The sequence below is a fragment of the Podarcis muralis genome, chromosome 2 (assembly GCF_964188315.1).
Source record: "Podarcis muralis chromosome 2, rPodMur119.hap1.1, whole genome shotgun sequence".
NCBI lineage: Eukaryota > Metazoa > Chordata > Lepidosauria > Squamata > Lacertidae > Podarcis > Podarcis muralis.
The window spans coordinates 88,645,288-88,671,546 of NC_135656.1; the positions used below are offsets into that span (position 1 = coordinate 88,645,288).

The following is a 26,259-nucleotide window of genomic DNA, read 5'->3' on the forward strand; positions in this document are numbered from 1 at the left end:
AGTATCTTCATGAATCATCTGTAAAATAGGGAGGCTGAAAGAATATCAAATGGCTTAAAATTTTCTCTATGACTCCACATTATCCTGATGTCAGTAACCTCTGATGTGTTATAAGCTACTGCCATGCCATTTAAAACAATATTGTATTAAATGACTGGATGAAAGAATTACTCTGATCTTTCCCTTTGCTTATTAAGTGCTCTGGGTTTTCTGCCTAATCCAGAAGTAGAATTTTATGGTATAAACTTTTTATTTATTGATCCAGGTGAAGATCCCCTTGCTGATGATCAAAATGAACGTGACATTAATTCTGTTGCTGGGGTCTTAAAGCTGTATTTCCGAGGACTGGAAAATCCACTCTTTCCTAAGGAAAGATTTCAAGACTTGATCTCTACTATAAGTAAGTACAAGTATATGCCAGTGAACAGTGCAAGTCATGGTATCTGTTGTTCTCTCATTTACTTCTGTATCAGGAGGTTTTTAATGTTTGATGTTTTACTGTGTTTTTATATATGTTGGAAGCCACCCAGAGTGGCTGGGACAACCCAGCCAGATGGGTGGGGTATAAATAATAAAATTGTTATTGTTATTAGTATTAGTGTTAGAAAACCATGTTCTAGCAACAATAGGAGGTCCACTTTTCTTCCTTTACATTTTTGTTGCTTTCTCTCCTAACTATTCTCTGCCCCTACTTTTCTACTACATTGCCAGGGAGTATCAAATGGAATCAGTACTGTAGTGTTAAGGGAACCCAGGTGCTGAGTGCCAACAGCAATGTAGCAAAAATGGGTCCTCTGGGAAATGAGAGTGGGGTATTAGCAGGCTTGGGGAAATGCCAAAATTTTCAGAAATACAAAAAGAAAAACCCTTTAGGGAAAAAACAGGAGAACAACTGCCCTTAAGAGCCCAGTTAGGAGGAGCATGCACCGTAGCCATGGAGTGCCTCTTCAGGGGGAAGCAGAAGGTGTGTCTGTGTTAACGGAATATCCTGGAAGAGTGCATGACTGACTCATTGGAAGACTGTCCAGGAGCACTCCACATTGGTTCAGGGCCCTGTGTGTGAGATAATTTCAGTGTAACAGATTTATGCGGCGTATTATATTCTGACACTGTTTTAAATGGAAGAGCGGATATTTTGTGTTTGAGAGCTGCTCCCACCCGAACTCCCACCGTCCGGTTTGAACAAAAAATGTAAAAGGTTAGAGCCAAAAAAAATAAAAATACAGCTTATCATCTCATGCGAAGGAAGAAAGGCTTGCAGAGTGCAGAGCAGCCTTCTTTCCTCTGGAGCTTAAACTGCAGACTGCCGCACAACAGAAAGCTGATTTGATTTCCCTTGGCCAGTGCTAACTTAAGCTGAGAGCCTTTTGGCAGCGTAGAACGTTGTGCATGTCACAGGGCATTTGCATGCCCTGAGAGTCTGCAGTGCCACATAATCCACTGTTTATTATGTGGTTGGGAGGGAAGGCTCCCTCTCGAAACAAACAGGAAGTTCCCTGTCACTTGGGCTGGAATGAAGACTGGAATTTGCATGAAACTCTGATGTGGAAAACAGCAGCAAATATGAATACAAATCCATGCAACCTAATGCCATGCGGTGCCCAGTCAAGATGGACCAATTAAAATTGCATACCAATGTTCAAGCTGCTTTTGAATAAGGGCTCTTTTATATTCATAAAGCCAGCTTGTGAATATTTTTTACATATCATTTATTTATTGTTAGCTGTTTTGATAACCATTACCTTCTAAATGCAGTATGGAAAAAGAGATTTAAATTAAATAAATCATAGCTTGACTTTTTCAAATTAAGTTTTCAGATTAAAATTATTCTTTACTTTTTTTGAACCAATATTAATGCACAAAATACCTTTTGTTAATGAATCCTAGGGCCTCCTGGGGAAAATATACAGTAGCTGAACAAGTATACTTACATTGTATACTTTAAAAGGAAAGGTTGCTGTTTGGCTCCATAGGGAAAAAATCCACAGTTGGAAAATGTCTTTATTAGGACCAACCAATATGTCACAAAATCCCCCCCCTCCAGAGAAGTTTTTTCTTCTAAAAATAACATAACCAAACAATATAAGAATAGGAAAGTAATGGGAACAAAATAAAATTCAATAATTCACTTCAAAGCTGTTGATATACATCATAAAGTCAAAAGAAAACAAAGATATATTACAAGAAGGGTCAGAAATTGATTCTAAAATGGAATGCTCAAAATCGGCCGTAGAGTTAATTTACAGTCTCTAATGTGGGCAGAACATATTCAGATATGCTCACAACAAAAGCACTAAGTATCCTGAAGTGATTATTGGATTTTACTCCCATCCCTGCTGAAAACACAAGCTTTGAGACTGTGCTGTTTCTGCCTCAGCCTCAAATTGCTGAAAAAACTGGGCTGAACGTTTGTCCCAGATACAAGTGGAACCTGCAACAAAAGGTTGCAGTGTGCAGTGCTATGCCTAAACACAGAATACTCCATTCTATTACCTCCCTCTTTGGTTTAGACCAGGCATAGGCAAACTCGGCCCTCCAGATGTTTTGGGACTACAACTCCCATCATCCCTAGCTAATAGGACCAGTGGTCAGGGATCATGGGAATTGTAGTCTCAAAACATCTGGAGGACTGAGTTTGCCTATGCTTGGTTTTGACCCTCTCCCCGGCAATTGACATGCCTTGCCCATTGCGCATACTTGGTCTCCACTGGATTGTAGTAGGGTTGTTTTTTTTGTACTTCTTCAAAAGGGTATTCCCTAACCTCCTGGTACTTCCCTCGTGTATGGATGGTGTTTTAACTATATAAGGATAGGAACTTAGAGAATGACTTTACTATTGACACAAGAAATATGGCACGATGTAGCAACGAAGAATACTTCTATTCAGAGTCTCAGTCCTTCCATTTTACACACACCTGCATTAGTTCTCTATCCCCCTCCCCCCAATGATCAGTCAGTGCAACAAAATTGTTGCCTCAGGGAACTTGTTACCCAAAGTGGTAGGAGGGGGAACACAAGGAAAATGAAAAAGTACAGAAGTCAGATTGAGTGTTGTAGCCACAAGTTCAGTTTGTAGTCTCACTTTTAAGACTGAGACTCTGATAGGTGCTGCAGAAACCTGGCTATACACCTAGGACAGATTTTGTGATAGAGAAACAATAGTTGTTCCTCCCTTTTTAAAAAAAACAACAACAACCAACTAAACCAAAACCAGGCTGTTTACCCAGATTTGTCCCATGCCTTAAGCAAAACACACAGGTTCCTTATAAGGCAGAGAACAGAGCAACAGCACCAAAGCTAGAAATGAATTTTGCTTGGTGTTAGGTAAAAGTATCAATTGAAGCTCAAGTGTCTACAGTGGTGCCTCTGGATACGCACACCTCTGGTTGCGTATTCTTCAGGATGCGAATGCGGCAAACCTGGAAGTATTTTTCCGGGTTTTGCCGCATGCGCAGAAGCACTCTACCGTGCCGCACACATGCGGTTGTGGAAACCTCTGGATCCGACCGGAGCTCCGGAATGGATCCCATCCGCAACTGGAGGTACCACTGTATTGCCTTATTGCTGGAAATGATAGAACTGTCAAAATGCAAAGTCCATCTCCAGGCTGCAAAAAATTATTTCCCTCTGGTTATAGATTCCACCCCAATACTCAATTTTGTCCTCTTTTGTTGGAAGTCCTCTGGAAAGTAAAACCCACAGTTGTAGCTGGCCACTGTACTTGTAAATGAGTGAGCCCCACTGATGATAGTTTGGAGTTTTCCTGAAAAAAGCATATGATAGACTGTGACACCCAGTCTTTAAATCATTGTTCTGTTCTCCAGGGTAAGCATATACAAGCCCTCTTATCGGGCTTGTTATCAGACTGCGGTGCACTTTATTTGGGCGGAGCCCCACTGCAGAAGTGTCCCCCATCCCCCTTAAAGCTTATGCCCTCAAATGTGGAAATCAAGTACCTGTCTCAAAGATAGAGGTAGATGCAGGAAATAGCTGTTGAGGGCTGAAGTCAACTATCCCTGCTTGCGTCTGTAAGAGAAAAATGAGCAACAAAACTCCTTGGAGTTGGTCTGCTAATTGTGTGTGCCTGATTGTGAACCTCAACGGACTGCTGTACGTTCTTATGTTGCAGAAATTGAAAGTGTTGCAGAACGAGTGCACCAGATCCAGCAAATCGTTATTACCTTGCCACGAGCCGTCATCATTGTCATGAGATATCTCTTTGCTTTCCTCAACCAGTGAGTCTTTTCACCTGCTTCTTACTATTTAATGGAGCCGTAAATTCCCTTCCCTTGTAAACTGCCTTCCTTTTCGCTTCTCCTCCTCCTCCTCTCTCTTTCCTGTTCAAACCCAGTCCTTGGGCAGTAAGGGAGGGGAGCCACTTGACCCTTGATATCTGCAATAGCTGCCTTTCATTCATCTGGAGGAAATGCCTATGGAGCTCCTGTTTGTGTTTAATAGTTGATGGCTTGGTGATGCCACTGTGGGTTGCTTGTATTTGCAGCTTGTCACAGTACAGTGATGAGAACATGATGGATCCTTACAACCTGGCCATCTGCTTTGGACCAACTTTGATGCATATTCCAGATGGGCAGGATCCAGTGTCCTGCCAGGCTCATGTCAACGAGGTCATCAAAACTATCATAATCAATCATGAAGCCATCTTCCCTAGCCTCAGGGAGCTGGAAGGACCCGTTTATGAAAAATGCATGACAGGTGGCGAAGAGTACTGGTAAGGAGATCAGGATTAAAATGTACATTTGGTATATTGAAAGTATATATATTTTTTTAAAAAAATGAATGAATGAATGAATGAATGGGACTTGACCCAATTCATGCTGTGGTCCTCTATGCCTGCTATTTGTATTGGTGCTAATGACAACTTTTTCTTGGATGCAAATAGCAGGTGCAGGAGGTCTGATCCAGGTTGGGTTTAAAGACCCTTATCCCTGCAGGTAGAATAGAATGCTAATCCAGATCAATTCTCTGTGTCTGCAGTTTACTTTTAAGAAACCAATTGCTATTTGAACTAGGAGATAGTAATTTATGGTATCAGGAAATGCAGGGGTATTACTTGGACACATCTGCTTTTTAAAAAATGCAGTACAAAGAATCACTCCTTTTGTTTTTAAGCCTCTGGCTGCTGTCCTAACCCCACTTACCTGGGAGTACATCCCATTGAATTCAGTGGTACATGCTTCTGAGGAAACATAGTCAGGATTGCACTGTTTGTAGCCAGAACAAATTTGAAATAGTGTTGTATCTGCTAGAAGCTAGGCAGCCAAATAGGGCTTCTGACTTGCTGTTATTTTGTGAATATATGCTGGATTCCAGAGCAAAATTCCATCTAGTCCATCCAGCATCCTACATCCCACAGGGGCTCCAATAAAATGCTTTCTGGAATCTCATAAGCAAAGCAACAAGGCAAGAGCCCTTTCCCACTTCTGTTCCATATCACATATTCAGTGGCATGCTGCCTCTGAATGTGGAGGTCCTATATAACCTTCATGGTTAATACCCATTGATAAACCTATTTTCCATTTAACATACCTATTCTCTTCTTCTTTGGAGCAGGGGGAATGAGTTCCACATCTTCAGAAACCTACCAATCTCTTTCTATACTCCTTCAAGTAGGACTAACATTGGATGCAACCTAAGCATATTTTCATTTCTTACTGTAAATGTTTAAGCTGCACTTTCATGAAAAAACAAACAAGATGGTGTCCAACGTAAAAAGATAACCTTACAATAACATCAATATAGACTGGGGTTTTTTTAAAAAATAATAATCATGTTCCAAGTCCTGTCTGACCCGTACAGCTTTCCAATGTTGTCTAAAAGAAGGCAGGGATGACTTCTTCAGATCCTCTGATAGGGAATTCCACAGCACAGGGCCTGGCATTCTAAAGGCTTAGTCCTTGGTAAAGGCTGCCCAAACCTCAAGACTCGCCTGCTACTGTGGAGATGTGTTTCCAAGGGCCCTCAGTGTGGCACTGTAGCATTTGAATTGTTCCTAAACTTGTCTGTGAAAAGGACGAAATTTGCATGCGATGCTATCACAGTTGCTGGTGAGAGACCCTCTCTTCCTATTCTTACAGCCCAGCTGGGTCTTAAATGACGACCTCTGGAGCGAAGGGGCAAGTTCTGGGTGGTGACAGTAGTAGCATATGGTGATAGCCAGAACTTGCATGGCTCTTCCTTTATTTCCCGCTCAGAAGGTAGCTGGTTCTTACAGTGGTTTTTTATGAGGGATTGGAGCAGATGGTGACGATTGTGTTGACAGCTTGCTTGGGCCCTGCTCACCAGTCACTGTTGGCCTCTGTGATGGAAGGAATGTTTCCACTGGGTCAATAAATTCAAATGGGACCAGCTAGTAGAGAGAACATTTCCTGTCATGTGAGCTTAGGGTTTCTAGCAAACACAAATATGTGCTTCCCCAACTTATTCAGGCAGGAATAACAAAATCTGTTCCCGGACATAAACCCATATTAGAGATCCAATGGTGTTTAGTTCCATACAGTGGTACCTCGGGTTAAGTACTTAATTCGTTCCGGAGCTCCGTTCTTAACCTGAAACTGTTCTTAACCTGAAGCACCACTTTAGCTAATGGGGCCTCCTGCTGCTGCTGCGCCACCGCCGCACAATTTCTGTTCTTATCCTGAAGCAAAGTTCTTAACCCGAGGTACTATTTCTGGGTTAGTGGAGTCTGTAACCTGAAGCGTATGTAACCTGAAGCGTATGTAACCCGAGGTACCACCGTATTTCATTTGCTACAAAATTAAGACCTTAGATCTAGGAAATGTGGATTTATGTATGCATTGAGTAGCAAAGAACTGTCAAGTCTTACCTCTCTGTTTTAAAACTTATGTGTATTTACTTGACCTATCTTAATTCTAGTGACAGCCCGCACAGTGAGCCAGGCACCATTGATGAAGCAGACCATGACAATGGCACGGAGCCACACACCAGCGACGATGGTGAGTGTAGAAACAAGAGGTAGAAATGAGCCTGAGGAAGGCTATCAAGAGCTGTGTGTGGAGAACAGCAACATGCATTTAGTTCCTAATCAGATTACCCTGGACTAACATATGGCTGCTTCCAGGGGGAGATATGTCTGAGTTTGACAGTGCAAGCGGATACTGATGAAGTGCCTTGATAGATATGTAATCAAAGTAGACCATATGGGAGCATACTAGGTTACCTGTTTTATTTGTGATTTCATTCCAAGGCATTATGGGAGTTGGCCTTTATGCCCTGGTTAACAAGCTAGCCTTTCCTTCTTCCATTTGGCCTGAAAATGGCATCTCTGGATTGTTTGTTGTTCTATATTTGTTGTTCCAGTGCCATGGGAATAAAAAAATGGAGATGTTGTTGTGATAAAATAACTATTTGAGTGGCCTGTAATCTGTTATGTTCACCACCTAATGTGCTTCTGATATGCTTCCCAGGAAGAACAGTGATAGAACTTAATAGAAATCTATAGTGTTTTTTTAATGAAAATAAGTGATGGCAGCCTTTTGATATTGGTGGAACCTTTCCAAAAGATTTGGTGAGTTATAAATCAAGCTGTTACCACAGCCCCTCTCATTAATAACTAGTACGTCCTCAGCTTGATACTTTCTCACTATGGAATCTGCTCCTTTCTGTTTACTCTCTGCTGTATTTAAAGTGCTGCAGCAGTTAAAGGAACTGGAGTCTATTCTTGCAAAAGGGTGTTCACATTTTTCCATTTCTAAGACAAGATCCCACTTTTGATTAAATCTGTGCTATCATCAGTACTTGCCATGACCACAGAAAGATTGTTGCATAGATAGATAAGGTTTAGACTGTGGAAACCTGCTTAAAATTATGCATCAGTAATAAGGGCTGCGCTGACGGTACTCATTTTTAGGGGGACATTTTCAGCAGTGTTGCAAATCTCCCCCCACCACCTTTTGATTATTTTCCAGGGATTGCTTTGAAAATTTTCACTATTAATTTGCATTACTTCTTCTGAATTGACTTTGCCCTTAATGATGCTACCTTCGTAATGAAATATATAGCCTCATAGCATCATAAATTCACTATCTGACCCTTGATAGCTAGAATCATTCATGTGAGTAATCCAATAAACAGTACTCTTACTCTAAATTGCCTTAATTTCCATCAGCACATAGTAAAATCTTACTGGCTATGGAGCACTAGAAGGTAATCACACTCACTACGTGATCTGTGATTGACTTGGATCACCAGAGTGAGGGAAGGAGAAAGGAACGGGGCTGGGGGGACCAATGTCACGGAATAAAAGAATCTGAATATTCTCACAGCTAAAACATTTCTGTAGCTATAATTCACCCTATCCCAAAATACTTATTTTCAGCTCAGAAATATGAACAGAAGGATATTGGGCAGTAGCCTTAAGGAGCTCAGTTGGATTCCTTCGTTCCATATTAAATTCCACACCTTCATGATTGGGGGCGGGGGGAGATTTGTATTCTATCCATGCACACACCTACCCATCCATCCTTATTTTTATTTTTATTTTACAGACTGAACAAGTTTGATTTGGACATCAGTGAGAATTAATAAACCTGGAACCACATGTTGCCATTTCAATTGGCTTATTTTGCAGATTAGAAAACATTGTTACAGAATCCTGCCTGTTGCATGACTCTGCATGCATGTTGTCTGCTTGCTTTGTGGTCTTTGTTCCCTTAATATTCTCCCTTCAACGCTGCAAATAAAGCCCAGTGCCCTATTGATGCATGTTGTGGGGAAATGGCAGCAGTGGCTCAAAACAGTTGAAATGTACTAAAGGCCCAAGACGGGGAGAAGGGACAAAGAATAATTCCAATAATTGAAGATGGATGTTTAAAGGGAGGAAGGGAGGGAGATGTCAACCTTCATTTTTCACTGTTGGTGACTAACAACCTACCTCAACTGAAAAGGAAAGGCAAGCAAGCTTCCATTTAGGCAATTTTATGCTTGAATGATTATGTTAATAGTTCTGATTGGAGTTTCTGGGTGATTAACCATGACACAAGCATGGAGAAGAAGAGTTGTTTCATTTTATAAATTTACATACTCTCTTCTAGTCTCTTTCCCCTCCCCACCTAACCCACAGCCCTAGTGAGGAACATAGCAATTCTCAGATTCTGTGAGATAACCACATTAGCCACCACAGTTATCTCCAATTCTGTGAGAGTCCTTTATAGGTTCTGCCTGTTACTACCAAATGTCACTTTATTTGGACTGGGTAAAGAGGTAAGATGCCTTTCCCAATATTGCCCAAGATGGGTCTTGAAGTCTGTTCCTAAAACTGTCTCTGCCTTCCTGCACACAGGAACGTAAGAACTGATCTGCTAGACCTGCTCAAGGTTCTTTGGGTCCAGCATTCTGATTCAAACAATGCCCAAGAAAAAAATCATAATCAAGATGATATGGTGTACTGTGCTTCCAGGTTGTTGTTGCCAACATACCACCTGAATTGCCTGTAATTAGGGGATTTAGCTGTCATGACTAATAGCCAGTGATAGGACCCTGCCCTTCATGAGTGCGTCTACGCTTCATTTTTTGAAACCATTTTATTCTGGAAGCAGATAAGAATTCATTTTTGTTTTTGTTTATTTAGATAGATTGAAAGAAGGTAGATTGAAAGAAGCATTGTGCTCATCCTATTTTTGTCTCTGGTAAACAGATTTTGGCGCATTTCACGTTGCTTCAGAAAAACTTTGAAATGTGTCTCATCAGAGACAATGGGGTGGGGGTGGGGGGTGTGGGTGTCTGTGTCTGTGTGTACAGGAAGTACAACTTAAAGTTGTATTTAAAGTTTAACTTTAAGTTAAAAACTTTTCCAAGTATCTTTAGCAGACCATAATTTTTATGCTCTGTTCCATGCCAAATCCTTGTCAGATTATTTTATTGTTATCTGGATATTAAGTGAAGCCTTGTTTATCATTAGGTGCTGCCCCAAACAAACAAACAAACAAACAAACTTGTTTCCCCTTAATTAAAATGTTACATACCTAAAGTCCATTTTCCCAATTTAGTTCTGTCTTTGGACCTTTGACATGCTATTCTAGGGATGGGAGGGGGTTGAGGATTTTTTTTGTCTTCCAAAAAAGATAACTGAGCATCTAAAAAAATGAAATTGTTCTAATGAAGTGCTTGATGGCATCTACCGGAAACCTTTTTTTTTTAGAGTGGCCCAGGAAGTGACATGTGGTTGTAGAATATTAAGCTGGCACACTGCAGTGAAGATTTGTTTACATAACTTTGTGTTGCAGGGTAGCAGCTTCTTATCCCGCTTCAGCCTCTAATTTTCTTGCATGTTTATGTGAGTCACTCCAAGTGGTAAGACAAGTTAAAAGTGGGAAAGATGGTCTCTCAGGAGACATCCTTAGCTTGATGGTATCCTGTGGGTAATTGGTCCTTTCAGGAGTTTCCTGAAGTGAGCGATTGTCAGTCTGTCACAGGGTGGGCTTATAAAAGGTCTAATAAGTGGCATAATCAGTTGTCCAAGTGAATCAGACATTCCACTTTCTGCATTGTATAGAGGAAACAGAGGTGTATACAGGCATGCCTCTGAACAATTATATCTTTTCTGCCTTACTGGTGTTGTTCATGTGGTAGCCTTGGGATAGAAGACTACGAACTCCTTCTGTATAGTCTTACCAAATCTGAGGAAAGCTTGTTGATTTCAGGATAACCATTCTGAACTTGCAGCCTGTGTACCCTGGATAAGGTAAACAAGCTCAAAGGACACTTTCCAGAATTTCTTTCCTCTGCTCATAATTTAAAAATATATGTAAAGAAATGTGCCCAAAAGAGCCATACACTTCTGAATAAGTTGTGGGTGAATTCCTCTGGCTTGCCTCCTAATATGCTTGGTTTTATTTCAAGCTTTCTGGTGTGTGTGAACTTCTCCCAAGAAATAATCCCAACATTTGAACCTAGCTGTTACCTGGGTCACCTAGGAAAATAAAATATTCTTCTCTGAGTTCTGTAGAAGAATGATGGGAGACAAATAGGTATGAAGGAAAAATTCAGTTCATATTTGAAGGTGAACTTAATTTTTCATTTTCTGAAACAATATGCGAAACGAAACACAGCCTGCCCTCCAAATTTGTCCAAATTCTGCAGTGCAGATCTCTAACTATGTAACGTGGGCAAAAATGCATATACCAGGGTAAACATGCAGATATTTTATGCTTGCCTATGGTCGTAATAAAGATTCTTCTTCTATTAGTGAAAATAACATACAAAAAAGCACTGCACTGAGGAATATTGCTTTGCAAAAATGTGTATTTTAGGTAAAATTGCATACAGAAATCTGTATATGAAGAGAAAATTGCATAAATTCTGATGACTTCATGGTTTTGTTTTTTTAAAAAACCATTGCAAACTGATGTCAAAATTTGGGAAACTAAACTTAAGACTGAAATTGACAGATTCAGTCATCATAGATACAAATATATTAGAAATATAAATATAATGAAACATACAAAAAGTAAACAGAAATTTTAAAATGGCAAAGTTCAGAAAATGACAAAATACAACAAATTTGGAACAGTATAGGTCAGGGGCAGTACATTGGAACCTGAAGGTTCTCAATAAAGCCTGTTTTTTTCAGTTCAGGCAGACTGGGGGTCTTGTTATATGTAGAAATCACAGTGAGTTATTAGTTAGAATGGAAGATCTGTACACACTTCCCATAGCAAGTTTTTGGGCACACTTCACCCAACTGTCACTCACGTGACATCATATGATGTCAGATGTTGGGATCTCTTTTGTCTTATCTAAGAGACATAGCATTAAGATCAGATCTAAGCCTCTACCTCAGGCATCTCCAGCCTTCGGCCCTCCAGATGTTTTGAACTACAATTCCTATCATCCCTGTTAGCTAGGGATCATGGGAGTTGTAGGCCAAAACATCTGGAGGGCCACAGGTTGGGGATGCCTTCTCTACCTGCTCTTTGATACTAAAAAGGAGCAGAAGATGCTTGTGTCTGATTTAACACTGTAGTACTGGAGACAGGTTTCTTCCTGCTCCTTAAAAGGCAGCCTGCTCTTTAAACAGAGGGTGGCTTATCTTCTATTTTAGCTCCAATCTCCACCAGCTCCCACAGATTGAACTTTGAGTCACCTGATGTCATATGTCAGGCGATTGACAGTTGAGCAGCTGCATCCACCTACAGAGTGTGGGCCAGTTCTGGATGGTTCATACAGAGTTGACTCTGACCGCTCCCATACAAAGGCATGCATCCACAGTGGCTTTATAGCTTATCCCCGAAACATATTTGCAAAAAGCAAGCAGACAAAAGTATCAGGCGAGGTGAACAAGTATATGAAGAATATCCGTTGCCATTTGGGGTACGTTGTCCTTTGGACAGAATGGGAGGAATTTGCAAAAATGCGTACATTAATTCTTAGATGTGTCGTATGCTGGGGCAGCTCAATTGTGTATCCAGGTAGACTCTTGAGTTTCTTGAAAAGCATATGCAAGATGGTGGCAGAAGTGTGGAGATAACTGCAGTGGTGTCTTCACAATTGATGGTGTGCATCTGCACAATCCTGGCCTAGTATTTCATTCTCTCCCCCACCCCACCCCATGAAGAGCTGCTACTTTACCAGTAATTCAGATTACTGTAATAACATCAATTTTTTTTAATGAGGCTAAAATCAAAGGCAGCTGTGAAGTTTGTCACAACATTAAACTAAATTACGTCGTGAAAAAGGATGGTGTTAGCTGTACTGTGTAAATCACCGAGAGGTTTCAACAATTAAGCAGTATACCAATTTTATTAAGAAAACTAAACATTTCAGTGAAATCTTATCTTACATCACAGAGTGCACTCCATTGCTTTCTTACTGCAGCTTCCTTTTAATTGCCTCTCTCGTCTTCTCCCTCCTGCCTGCTTACAGAGGTGGAACAGATTGAAGCTATTGCCAAGTTTGACTACATTGGGCGGTCCCCACGCGAGTTGTCTTTCAAGAAAGGTGCCTCACTTCTATTGTACCATCGAGCATCTGAAGACTGGTGGGAAGGTCGCCATAATGGTGTGGATGGCCTCATACCACATCAGTACATAGTGGTGCAAGATATGTAAGTAGGAAGAAGTTTGCTGAACAAGTGAAGTGCGATAGGTTAGCTGTTTGTTTTGGGTGGAAATTGGTCTGTTGTCTTGTGCTTCACTCATAGAGTGAAGGGTGGGTTTATTTTCTTTTAAATCTTATTTGATACCCTCCTGCACATCCTTTTTAATGCCATTAATAACTGCACTTTTGGCAGAGCGCTGTGCCACTCTCCCTAAGCTGTATTCACATAAAAGCATATGTTCTACAGGTATTGCGTCCAGGATAGTTTGATAAAATATGTAAGAGAGTGGTTGTATGTGTGTCAGATCCAGAATATACTGAAATATTGTGATAGATTTGGCTAATAAATCTGGAATTCTTGATCTAGAAAAAGTCAAGCAGAAAACTTTCCCTTTCCACTCATCATGATCTTTGGATCTAAGTTCAGCTTTCTTGTGCTGTAAAAATGTTTTTACTATCTTTCCTCCTCATATTTGTGCATCATTCCCCATTCCATTGCAGAAGTGGAATATTCTTCCAGATGTTGACAGCTGCAAGCATGAAAATTTCAAAGACTTTGTTCAACAGAAGCCCTTCCCCCAACCCACACACCACCCAAAAAACTATGGGGCATAGAGCCATATAATGCATTGCTTCCTTGATTCTGTTCATTCATCCACATGAAAGAAGGCCTCATCTTCTTTTTTATTTTTTTTAATTAGTTTTCCAATACTATTCCAATAATAGCCCATTACAGCAATGCCAATTAATATCTAATAATAAACGGCCTCTTTTTAATATGTTTCTTCCCCTCTCACAAAATGTCTTTGTATTGGCTGCTATTCTATTTTGTATGTACTGTACTTTCAGTTAGTATAGCAACTTGTAGATTTAATATATTAACTCTACAGGTTGCTGTACTAACTGGTTTCTATGTGGTAGCGAGCAAAAGGTTTGAGAACAAGCCGAAGACCCTGTTGGTCAGCTGAACAAGAGTTTTGTGTTTCATATCTGTAGGGGCTTACATAAGGTAAAGAAATAAGTTAGGCAGCGGAGTGGAACTTTGAGCTGCCTCCTTTCAGCTCTGCTTCTCCCCAGACATTATTGCATCCCCCTCCTCCACAATCAAGCAGAGCTTCTCCCTCACGCAGAAGGCATTCAGTTATTCTGTTCTGGCTGACAGAGAGTTTCATTATTCATAGGGACGATGCATTCTCAGACAGCCTGAGTCAGAAGGCAGACAGCGAGGCAAGTAGTGGACCTCTGCTGGATGATAAAGCCTCATCAAAGAATGACATCCAGTCTCCAACAGACCATATTCCAGACTACGGATTTGGGGGAGTAATGGGACGGTAGGAAACTGATTTGTTCTCATCTGGATGCAAGCGTTGTCTTTCTCCTCCTCTTGTGACGGGCACGATAGTCAATGCATGAACCGGAGGGAATTTATGAGCCAATTTGTACGATTTATACTGTGTTTTAAACGGAAGGGGTCTGTAGAGATCCATTTATTAGTCTAGATGACTTTGGAAGCTTGGAGTGGGGATTTCACAAGGCTGCTGCTGTTGTTGTTGTTTTCTTCACAGGGTAAGGTTGAGATCCGACGGGGCAGCAATCCCTCGCCGTCGCAGTGGAGGTGATACACACAGCCCTCCCAGAGGGATTGGTCCTGGGATAGACACCCCTCCTCGAGCAGCAGCTTGTCCCAGCAGCCCCCACATATTACCACTGAACAGAGGCAGGATTGAGAGCCCAGAGAAGCGCAGGATGGCCACTTTTGGCAGTGCTGGCAGCATCAACTATCCAGACCGGAAGGCCTTGATTGACGGCCACCCACTGAGGCCCACCTGCAGCTCAACTCGGCACAGTAGTCTTGGGGATCAGAAGTCACTAGAAGCCGAAGCACTTGCAGAGGTAGGAGAGGCTGCAATTATGGAAAAGTGAGATTCACTGAGTGTTTCAGGGAACAGATTTCAGGGGATCAGCCATGTCTATATTGAGCCATCCAGACTAGATTCTTTAAGATGCATTAGTTTCTAGATTTGCAGTATGTAAATCAACAACCATGCCAACCTTTTGCGGCATTGTACTTCGCAGTGGATCCCGTTTAATTTTTGACTGGACTGAAGCTTACTGACCACTGTGACCCACCAGAAGCCAGCCGCTTTCAAGTTCTTACTCAAGGGGATTGATATGTTGGGCCACTACAGTGTATTTCAATCTTAAAAACACAAATACTTTTAAAACGCATTAGTGCTTATCCTTCCAGTGCAATATGTGTCCCCCTAGAGAATTTGAGCAGTCTCCAAACCGTGTAAAGTAAGAAGTAAAGTAGCCTGTGACCAGAGAGAGGCAAAAGCTAAGTAATGCTAATTAGAATCTGAACAAAACCAATGTTCTCATAAAAAGGTTCCTTGATTTTTCCCATTTTACAGAATGGGAACTTAGACTAGGATCAGAAATCTTGCATAAAACCAGATGATTTTTAGGTTGTATAGGTCTTTGACCACTATACTGCTCATTGAACTGTGCTGACTGCCAGCTCACAGAACTAAAAAATAAAATATATAGTTTTAACTGACTTTATGAGCCAATTTTGGCTGGCAGGTGGGACAAGTTTTGTACCAAGTTTGTACCAGTAAATAAACTAGCAGCTAGTGATAAGGGGAAGGTTAATGTTCATACCTCTCTTACATCCAAACTTGATGTCAGTCTAAACCAGGTTAGGCCTTTAAAATTTATAGCAGGTCCCTGAGTCAGTTTTGACCAGGATTACAGTGCACGGGGAGGTGAGGTTTAATCCAACAAAAACTGCCACCACCAAGACTTGAACCTTGGGGCGGGGGGGGGGGGATATGTGTGAGGAAAATGTTGATTTGTATGAAATAAAGCATCCAGACAAACGATAACAAGGGAATTGGGAGGGGAGACTTCTGGGTTTTTAAAAAATCTGAAGCTGTAAGTGGCAGTATTAGCGGGTAGCCTTTAAGGACCAAATGGAGGAACATTTTTCTCTGAACTCTCAGCTGAGCCTCTTTACCTTTTGCTCAAAGGTTGGTGGAGCTGTTTATTTTCAATCTAACACTTATTAGCTTTTGACACCTTTCAACCTTTTCTGTGTGGGCTGTTGATAGATTGATTATGTTGTCACTTTATTGCTTGCTTGCTTGTTCCTGTGCGACTTTTCGCCATAGTAACGCTAGTGGCTGGTGGTGTTCAGTTTTTAAAGGCAGTCATCAATATTTTTAATTTTTTTGCAGTGTGATGATTTAGGTTTAATGCCATTATCCCACACGTCCCTGCTTGAGGATTATGGAGACTTTGTTTTCATTCAAATTGTGTTTTTCTTTTCTTTACTCCGTCTCATTTTTATTCCTCCTTTTTTTGTTTAGTGTTTAATTTGCACAGCAGTAAACCAAATAGAATGACATTATTTCTTTGCCTAGCAGTGGGTGCTCTTTGTCTTATGATATTAGAATGAATTGGTGTTTCTGTGGGCCATTACTCCTAATCTGGGCGAGCCCAGAGGCCAGCAGAGAGGGAACTGCCAACAGAGCATCTAAAAACTTCTGTAGGCAGTTGATGGTTATCTAGAAGAAAGAAAAAACCTTCCTTAATAATAGACAGAGCAGCCTATTATATTTGCCCTAAAAACAAAATAGGGTGGCGTGATCTCCAGGCCACAAATTCTGTTTCTAGACTATTTTCTTAAAATACCTTCTTCTTTTAACCAGCAGAGAAGAAATGCAAGGGAAAAGAAAAGAGCACAAAGAAATTGCTAGTAAAGTCAGAACAAATGGCAACACTTAAGAGAGAAATGCCTCTATGTTTTATCAAAGCACCTTTTCAAATTGGCAAGAAATGTGGCAAATAGCTAATTGTTCACTCAAGGGGACCTAAAAGAGTCCTAGATAGCCAATGAGGCTTATTTAAAATTTGGATTGGACTATATTACTTAATCTTCAAATTAAATGAAAGAATGAACCATGATAATCAAATGAGTACTCCTCAGCAAATAAGCTGGCAGTGGTGTGATTTGGCATTCTATGTCCTTTACAGCACTGATGCTTCAATTCCAAACACACTGGAAATAAGTCCCATTGAACTCTAGAGTAGAGTTCTGAGTAGACAGCCTCACAGCACATCCTGTGTACATTTTCAAATCCACGTTCTGCAAAGATCCTTTCTCAAAACCTATGTGGCATCCAGGGCTATCTTCTTCTTCTTCTTCTTCTTCTTCTTCTTCTTCTTCTTCTTCTTCTTCTTCTTCTTCTTCTTCTTCTTCTTTGCAAATGAAAATTATGGAACTTGGAATTCATATGGGTTTCATTGAAGTGTAATAGCTGGAGGGGATTTCAAAGAAAGGCGCTACCTCTTTCCAATCACCTTCTGTCTCCATCCTAAAGTAAATATATATGACTCTTTTGGTTTCTACCTAAAATGACAGTGTTTATGGCCATTGCCATACATACATATGCTAATTTTGCTGTAATACAATCCAAAAATCAAGGTGGTTCCCCCCACGATAGTACATGGGTCAGTTTTATCGGTTGAAGCTGCTAAAATGCATTATTCATATGTAGCTTTCAAAAGTTATGTGTCAAGGCTGAGCCATTCTTTGTGACAAAATGTATATTTCACATTGTTTTTCTACTAGATGGGCCTGAAAGAAGCCGTTTATTTGCTGAGTGCTGAGCAGATTGCTCAAGTACCAGTGTCAGGGGTTAGGTAAAGGGGCTGGGCAATGCAACACTTTCTTTTTATAACAACATAATTTTAATCGTAATCACATTATTTTTCTTAAATGGCCTAATAGTAGCTATGACGATGGAAAGAATAATTAGTGTCATTTTTTCCTTTCATTTTTACTCTGATCTTTAAAAATGCTAGCTTATTGAGAATTGGAATTGTTTTGTGCTCCTTCTACTGTCAACATGATCAGAATAGGATTTGCATCCTATATCTGTGATGCCTACAGTGTAGAGGGAATTATTTTAACAAAAGAGTTATTTTAAAAAAACCAAACCTACGTTCAAGAGGCTTATAACTGTGGAGTTATTAAGTTAAAGGATACAGTAATATTATTGTTTTACTGAACTAGATTCAGTTAAAGATGAATAGTTTCTTGGATCAGTATTGATACCACCTTCCACCCACATTAATTTTGAGTGGGATCTTGCAGATCCCTAATGCCTTAAGGCACAGTGCACCTCGGCCACTGCCTGGTGTGGCTGGAGGGGTCAATTGCCACATCCATGGTCCATGAAAGATGATAGGCAAATTGCAGTACCGGCCTGGAGCTGTCACAGTGCCATCATGTGACAGCAGTGGGGCAAGCTCAGGTTCCAGCTTGGGCTCAGCCCTTCCCCTGGCATGCCCTCTTTCAGGGGTTTCTAGTGGTAACACTTCCTGCTCACCCACCTGCACATTCAACAGGCCGAACCAGGGACCTCTGCACCACACTTCACAAGCAAAGGCTGTTGATGGAGGGATACCTTTTTCCAACCCAACCTGCCCCCATCAAGCCAGCACAAAGGATGTTTGGATTGTGCCTGTTCTCATGCACTTTTCAACTCAAAATCTTACGGAGGTTTGAATAAAAAACCAATACTGAATAGGAGGGAAACCCTCCTCTTGGCATAGCTTCTGTGTTCCTCAGTGCTCTGGTATAATTTACAGGGTAGTGTTTCATTTCCCCCATTTCAGTTTAATTGGGCTCTAATTTTAGCTGCAATGGCCTTCTAGTGAAACCTTCATGTCAGCTTATTATCCTTAAATGCATAGGAGGGTGGATGCCTTCCATCCAAAACGGATACACTAACAGATTTCTTGGTAAATACTAAATGACTATGATGGATGACGCTACTCCCACTCGTTAGTATAGTGGGGGAAAGAGTTCTTGGCAGCCAGATGCCATCATCTGAGCAGAAACATGAAGGTGGCCAACCAGTATAGTTGTAGCATACAGAAAAGGAAAGAGGACTTTGTCCTGCTGGATTGCATGGAAGAGCATTGGAGAATTAATAACCATAACTGAAAACATGGTTGGGAGAACTCACTTCATGTTGAAATCAAGAATACAACCTTCAGTTGCATTAATCATGCTGTGTTTTTTATTTTTATTCTATGTTTCTATTTTGATATGTTTTGAATAATGTTGGAAGCTGAAAGGCAGACTATACATACTTTTAATTAACAAATAGCCATGGAGAATTGGGCCTGTTAAACTTCCATTTGACCAGGACAACATGGGGTTTATTTTCATCTGAAAGTGAACTCCTAATCAAGAAACTTGATTGGTGGGCTCACATTATCCTGAGAGCTGTTGAGGTTCAGCAGTTTTGAGGGTTATTTACAGTCCAGAGAGTTGCTCACTGGTTCAACGTCTTACAGCAGAGCAGGGGAATCTTTGGCCCCGCAAATGTTGCTGATCTAACTCCCATCAGCCCCAGCCAGCATGGCAAGGGTCAGGATGATGGGAGATTTAGTCCAACAACATCTGAAGGGCCACTACTACTGCAGTAGAGCATTGGGAAAGTGAAATGGTCTGATGTTCTTCTGCAGCTCTTGGGCAAATGTAAACATGAGAACTGTTTTAGAACCCACCTAAAATAGTACTGAAAAGACTTCCACCATCACATATGGCAAAATTCTACGAATTGGTCCATTTGTGGTTTTTTGAATCCAGCCCTCTGAATAATGCAAGCAAAGAAGTGACCACGAGAAACAAGTAATGGACAGGTTTAAATCATTTAATGCAAGAATGATAACAGTTTAACCCCTCTGCTTCTGTTTGTTGTGTTTACAGGACATTGAGAAGACAATGAGCACAGCATTGAATGAGCTGCGTGAGCTTGAAAGGCAAAATACTGTGAAACAAGCCCCTGACGTTGTCCTGGACACCCTTGAACCAATGAAGAACCCTCAGATAGGTTCTGTCAACTCTGAACCTGCCAGCCCCCTTCACACCATCATGATCAGAGATCCTGATGCTGCCATGAGGCGTAGCAGCAGCTCAACCACGGAGATGATGACTACTTTTAAGCCTGCCCTCTCAGCCCGGCTTGCTGGAGCTCAGCTTAGGCCCCCACCCATGAGACCCATCCGGCCAGTTGTCCAGCATCGATCAAGTAGCAGCAGTAGCTCAGGAATGGGTAGTCCTGCAGTGACACCCACAGAGAAGATCTTCCCAAATAGCTCCTCAGATAAATCTGGCACCATGTAGCTAGCACCATCCCGAGGAAATCTCTGGTGGAAACATGGGTAACCACCCCTATTTTCATTTCCTGTGTGATTGTACAAAATGATGTCATTTACTGAAGGGAAAAGGCAGCGAAAACGACTCTTGGAAAAACAATGGCACTGAGGACAGTAGATGTGGCTTAAGGATTTCATGATATTTTACACACATACTCGTCAAGATTGCTGGAAATATTTGGTGTAGCCAAATAAGATGGCTATTTTATGTATTACCACTGGAACATTCTGGTCTGTGTAGAAGTATATATATATGACACTGTCCATAGCCCAGTAACATTTTAGTAGATTTACCTCAGAAACTCACCCCTAGACTTCTGCTGGAGAGCGATTTTGTGTGAGTGAGTGAGTGTGCGTGTGTGGATTACACAGCAACCGTGCATTAAGCAATAGAAGATTGGTCAGTCCTTGAATTGAATATTCACACTGGCTTGGCTTGGCGTTAGAGTTGCAGCAAGCAAAAGGAAACACCCTGGGGGTTTGGCTCAGCTGTTGTCCTGCAAATACAGAAGTGCATCTGATGGTGATGTTTACCCTGCTAGGTAGATGGATGGATTTTTGTCTGCAAGTTCATCTCTTAAAGACTGGTTCATTGAAACATGGAAGCTTGTGGTCATTTCCTGGTTGGAAGGAGTATACCACCTGTGGACTCAAAGAAATTAAAAGTAGTACACCTTCCCTTTGCGTGAAGGGAAAACCTAGGATTTTCTGTACGTACTTCATGTTGTAGCACAATGTTATGTGTGTACAAAAGAAACTCAACTCCTGCTGTCTTGAAGTTTTCAAAACAGAAGAGGACTCTGAAGTAACCTGTGGTTGATAACAATAAATAAATAGGCTAACTTATATAGTGTTTGAAATATTTTATTCCCCCATCCTAATGATTCCTTTGGAGAAAATCTGGATTAAAACAGGCAAGGAAGATTTTGGTAAAACCACATTCCCTTTAAAATGACTCAGCAGCACAAGAGGGTCTTGACTCAAACTGTGTCCCCTTGCATGAATAGCATGAGCCATATTTGACCACGTCAGATATATAACTGATCTGATGAGGTGACAATTTGCACTTTCTGTACTGTACTATATAACAATATACAGCCGTTTGGAGTTTATGAAAACAAAGTTACGTTTCTTTCTAAAATTTAACCTAGGCAAAAAATAATAATTATGCAGCGAGAGCTCGGGGTTGCATGATAGCTAAAACTTTTCCCTATTTACTGAACTCAAGACTCTTCTTGCTGCAATTTTTTTATTTTGTCTCCTTTTTGTGGACATCTCTGGCTGGACTTTTTCACTTTTAATTTAAACACCATTGTGCTTCTTGATAAACCTCTTTCAGACTGTGCACTTGGTTAACTCTGCACTTTCCTTTCCTTTCTTGGCATCTTTTGGCTTTAATTTTGCAGTGGCCATCATTTAAAAAGAAGCTGGACTCGTTTCCCGTTACTCCCTAGAGGTTGGTTTTAATGGCATCTACCATCTTTCAGGATGGTGTACCATATTTAAAGCAGGACCAGAACTGTCAGGTAATCCTATGGAGGCTTGGCAGTGGCAGGGAGTTCGCGATGGAGGAACCATCACTTCCTAAGCCCTGCAAGGCTTGTTCCAGTTTGGATCTAGGCTTGGCTGGGGTGGCGGAGGCAGCAGCTCTTTGCTTCCCCACCCTCGCCATTGGTTTCAATGAGAAGGTGTCCAGGACATGCCTGGAGGGGGGAGGGAGGAGATTATTTGCATCAATATATGCCTGGAATTCTCCCATTTTGCCCTCACTGCCCTTGGGGACACTGAGGACTATATTAGCAATGGCCTGCAGGAAGCCTCCAGCTATTGGTCTCCCCCACTGAAAACAGAGAGGGAGTACCCAGTTGCCTGCCAGGCAACCTTCCCATGAGTTTAGGATTGTTCCTTTAGTAACTTACCATTTTATCCTTCTTTATTTGCACAAATACATCCCCAATCCCGTCTGTGTACATAAAATGCATAGAATAGCCAAGTATTGGGTGGGATATCTATTACCCTCTGAAGTAAACACACACAATCATTGTGTGATTCTCCTTTCTTTAAATACCTCATGTGCAAGCATGCTTCATCCATGTTCCCTCTTCTCTTAACTGCCCCTTGCCTGTTTTAGTCTGTTTATATAATGGTGTACCTGCTTAAATGATGAAAAGTAACTGCTACAATGTAACCTTTTTTTTAAGGCTAAATTTTAGTTGAGACCCAGTGATACCCAATCTTTGCACTTAGTAGATAATTCAGTGTAACAAAAATGCATCAGTAAAAAATGAAAACAACCTCCCCATCCCTAAAACAGTCCTGACCTTCCCATGTATAGTGTGAAGGGAAAATAATGTATGTAGTTTATTCTATTATTGTTCCTTAATATAATATTACAAAGAGAAAATGTGTTTACCTACATGTCTGCTAATGTTGTAGGCATTTGTAATTGCCACAATTAGTTAATATAGGAGTGTGTTTTTTTCCATTCATCAAATTATTTTTATCTCTCCCATCCCCCCTTCCTTGCCTTTCCAACTTTAGAGTAACCCAAAGGTCATTATGACAGCAGATGTTAAGTTTGCTGTAGTAAAGAGCAAGTAAGTGAAGTCTTAGGCATTGGGATGGGGGTGGAGGAAAAATCATTTGTCAAACTATTTTATCTCCATTGCCAGTTATGTTTTCCCCACTTTAGCTCACGGGGCACAGTTACTTTAGCAGCGTTTTTTTAAAAAGCATACTTTTGAAAGTGACTTGAGAACAAAACCATGACTTTATTTGAGGGTTTACTTTGATACACTTCCAGTGTCTTTTTAAAAATAAATTATTTTTTTGCATCTTCATCTGTAGGTGGGGTTGTGTTTTTTTAAAAAAATCTTTAAGTGCCTTTTGAGCACCGGAACAAATGCTTGGATTAAATGTGCTTGGGAACTAGACATATCAAGATATCTCTTGTACAGTTAATGTTATACTGTGGGTGCATTGCTTTAAAGTTTTCCCCTCCTCTTTCTGTTGTATGAACAAGAAATGTATTTGCATTTTTAAAGAGCTACCCACATACTCACATACAAACCGCAGTGTTTGTCAAATTGCAGGCAACCACTAGGAATTGTAGAAGACCTTCTGCATTTGTGTGTAGTACAAAAATCACAACATTGGCAAAATATGTTGTCGAATCATCAAATCTTGGGTAGAGTTTGCACGTGTCTACAAAGTTCAGTTGTGTAGGTTTGGGGCACAATAATCTACTGGCAACTGTTTCGTTTTGCAAAGTGCCATTTCCTGTGCGGTCTCGCACAAGAGAAATTCCTGGTAGATTTGTCTGTGTCCTCAGACACAACTGGATCTGGCTTGACTCAACACAATAATTTCAAGGGACAATTGAAAATGCGTTAAAGTAGTGAATGTGAAGTGCATGAGCTGGATATTGTAAATCATTTGGGGGGGGCAGGAGAATGAAGCAAGTTTGTCTCTTGCTCACTATGCTAATTATGTCTTGTCCGTGCTGATGCGATTCCTAAATCAGTAATGGGAGCATCTGTGTTGAGTTGATCTGAGACCAATATCAGGGCATATATAATTTGGCGTGTGGTGCCAAAATGAAGGGGGGGGGGGATTGTAGTGTTGGTTAAATTGGCTGAAGAAAATACCAGATGCAGCCTTTAAATAAAACAATTAAAAATTCTCAACTTCAAAATGTTCCTAACAATGAAAACCGTTCCTTTTTCTTTATTGGCCTCTGGGCAAATAATGGGAGAGTGTCTCAATGCCACAGTACTGATGGATACTGCACTCTAAAATGGAGGGGGGGGGAGGGTTTTTCCAATGCAAAGCAAGTAAAATATCATAGAATTGACCTCTGATCCTCCCCATAAAATCAGAATGCTCTTCTTCAATCACAGCTACTTTAGCTTGCACCCAGAGATGGCTGACTGTAGATGTTGTAGCCTCTTCTCTTCTTCACCCCCTTGTAACTTGGTGGCAGTATTCCTTTTGTTCAACCAAGTGATGTGTGTTAACGGTGCTGACTTAAAAGCAATTGCACCCACCCTTATATTATTGCTGTACAGAAACTGTCATAAGCAAACAATGTAAATGTTTAAGACCTTTTAATGATATAAAGACCATGCACTTTTCCTCCCTCTTTGACTAAACAATACAGTACCTGATAGGTTTTTTTTCTGTTTGTAAATCCTGGACTATATAATTTCCTAGCAGTGCTGCAGTTTTCACAGTATGGCAATAGGCCTTCTGAATCCAATTTGCTTCTGAGTGGCTGCTTTTTGTTCTTGCCAGAAAACCTTAGGAAACTGCTGGTTGGCTGCCCTGTATAATGATTGTCGCCCCTCTTATGGATATTGTCTCTGTAATGTATGATAAAATGCCATTCAGTTAGAGTGTCTGATTGGATCCTATGTTATGTATGCTGATGATGCCATGTAGATCAAACCACTGGTTGGGTGTGGACTCATCCTGTTGAATAAACAGTTTACCTTTTCTCAAACGTTTTTCCAGTAATGATTTAACAGCCCACAATTTTAGATCTTTATAAACAATTGAATCAATTACATGTAATAAAACCAAAAGTGGGTAAAACAATTAGAGCGTGAAGAATGAAACTTGAAGCCTATATCACAGAATTGACCGTGTTGGACACCAATAAGCTATAGCAGGAATGAGGACTCTTATTATCTTCCAGATGTTGATGGACTTCCCTTTGTCATCAGGCATATTTTTCAACTGGAAGAGAGTTCCACAAAATTGGACCCTTGATGCTCGACACAAAGCAACATGGATAGGCGCCATGGGTGATCATTAACTCTCTCAAAGTCCTTGGTGTTTAAGCAGGGATATAAGGGATCAGGCAGTCCCACAGGTATCCTGGACCCAAGTTGTTAAGGGCCTTATAAATTAATATGAGAACCTTGAACCTGGTCCCAGTAGCATATGGGCAGCCAGTGCAAGCTTATGAGCACCAGCGTTATCTGACCACATCAACAATCTAACCACAGCATTTTTGCAACAGTCGAAACCTCAAGTCTTGTGCTTGAGAAGGGGGGCACTTGCAGAAGGGGGAGCCCATAACCCACACATTTTGGGGGAAGCTTTACAAGCCCATTTTAAAGCGGGAAGGAAACTGAGGGAAGGTGAGGAAAGCTTGCCCATCACTAGCCAGATAGATCACACAATATCCTTTTGTTTAATGTATTGAACATAATAATTGAACATAATAATGTAGTGAACATGTCTATGCACTTCCTCTGCTTCTTTGTGACCAGTTACCTTCAACAAGAACCTTTCAGATATTTTAGCATTGGTTATATATATATATATATATATATATATATATATATATTTATATTTATATATATATATTTATACACACACACACACACACACACACACATATATATATACACACACTTTAAACTTGCACTTCTAAATAAAAAAGCTTTATGGGGTGGAGCAACAGACATGACTCTTTCCTTTGGATAGGAAGATACATTCAAGCCATGCACAGTTCAGAGGTTTCAACACACCCCTCTTCATGTAGGCAAAGTACCGGTAAGTATTAGCAAAGTTCCAGCCCAACAAAAGGATATGAGGACTGAGGAGAGTGAACAGTAAGGCCAGAGAGCAGTGTGACCTAGAAGAGGGCATGGACTAGAGAAGAGTCCCATATCCTCCAACATTTCTCTGATGAAAATAGAGACATTTCATTCCATGATGATAATTTTACTATTTACACCCTACACATCTTACTTGGTTGCCCCAGCCGCTCTGGGCAGCTTCCAACATATATAAAGACAAAAAGTAAACATTTTAAAAACTCCCCTATACAGGATTGCCTTCGTACTGCTTGAGGGTTGGAAATCTCCATAACTTCCAACATTTCTTCAAGGAAAATATGGACATCCTAAGGAAAAGTGGGACATTCCGGGATCAGAAACT

The 26,259-nt window shown here is 40.8% G+C and overlaps 1 protein-coding gene across 4 annotated transcripts in view; it reads left to right on the plus strand.

The window, feature by feature from the left end:
- The window catches only part of SRGAP3 (SLIT-ROBO Rho GTPase activating protein 3), a 185,674-nt gene extending 160,863 nt beyond the window's left edge, over positions 1–24,811 (plus strand). For 2 of the 4 annotated variants that reach the window (XM_028719316.2, XM_028719317.2), the window contains exons 15-22: positions 266–400; positions 4,130–4,235; positions 4,502–4,729; positions 6,895–6,974; positions 12,901–13,081; positions 14,256–14,405; positions 14,640–14,967; positions 19,862–24,811. In XM_028719316.2, coding sequence (XP_028575149.2) covers positions 266–400; positions 4,130–4,235; positions 4,502–4,729; positions 6,895–6,974; positions 12,901–13,081; positions 14,256–14,405; positions 14,640–14,967; positions 19,862–20,278 — 1,625 coding nt within the window. In that variant the 3' untranslated portion in view covers positions 20,279–24,811. Of the gene's footprint in view, positions 1–265; positions 401–4,129; positions 4,236–4,501; positions 4,730–6,894; positions 6,975–8,525; positions 9,740–12,900; positions 13,082–14,255; positions 14,406–14,639; positions 14,968–19,861 lie in introns of those variants that run through there. The other 2 variants (XM_077925000.1, XR_003705358.2) reach the window with 2 other exon arrangements.
- The last annotated feature ends 1,448 nt before the right edge of the window (positions 24,812–26,259 follow it).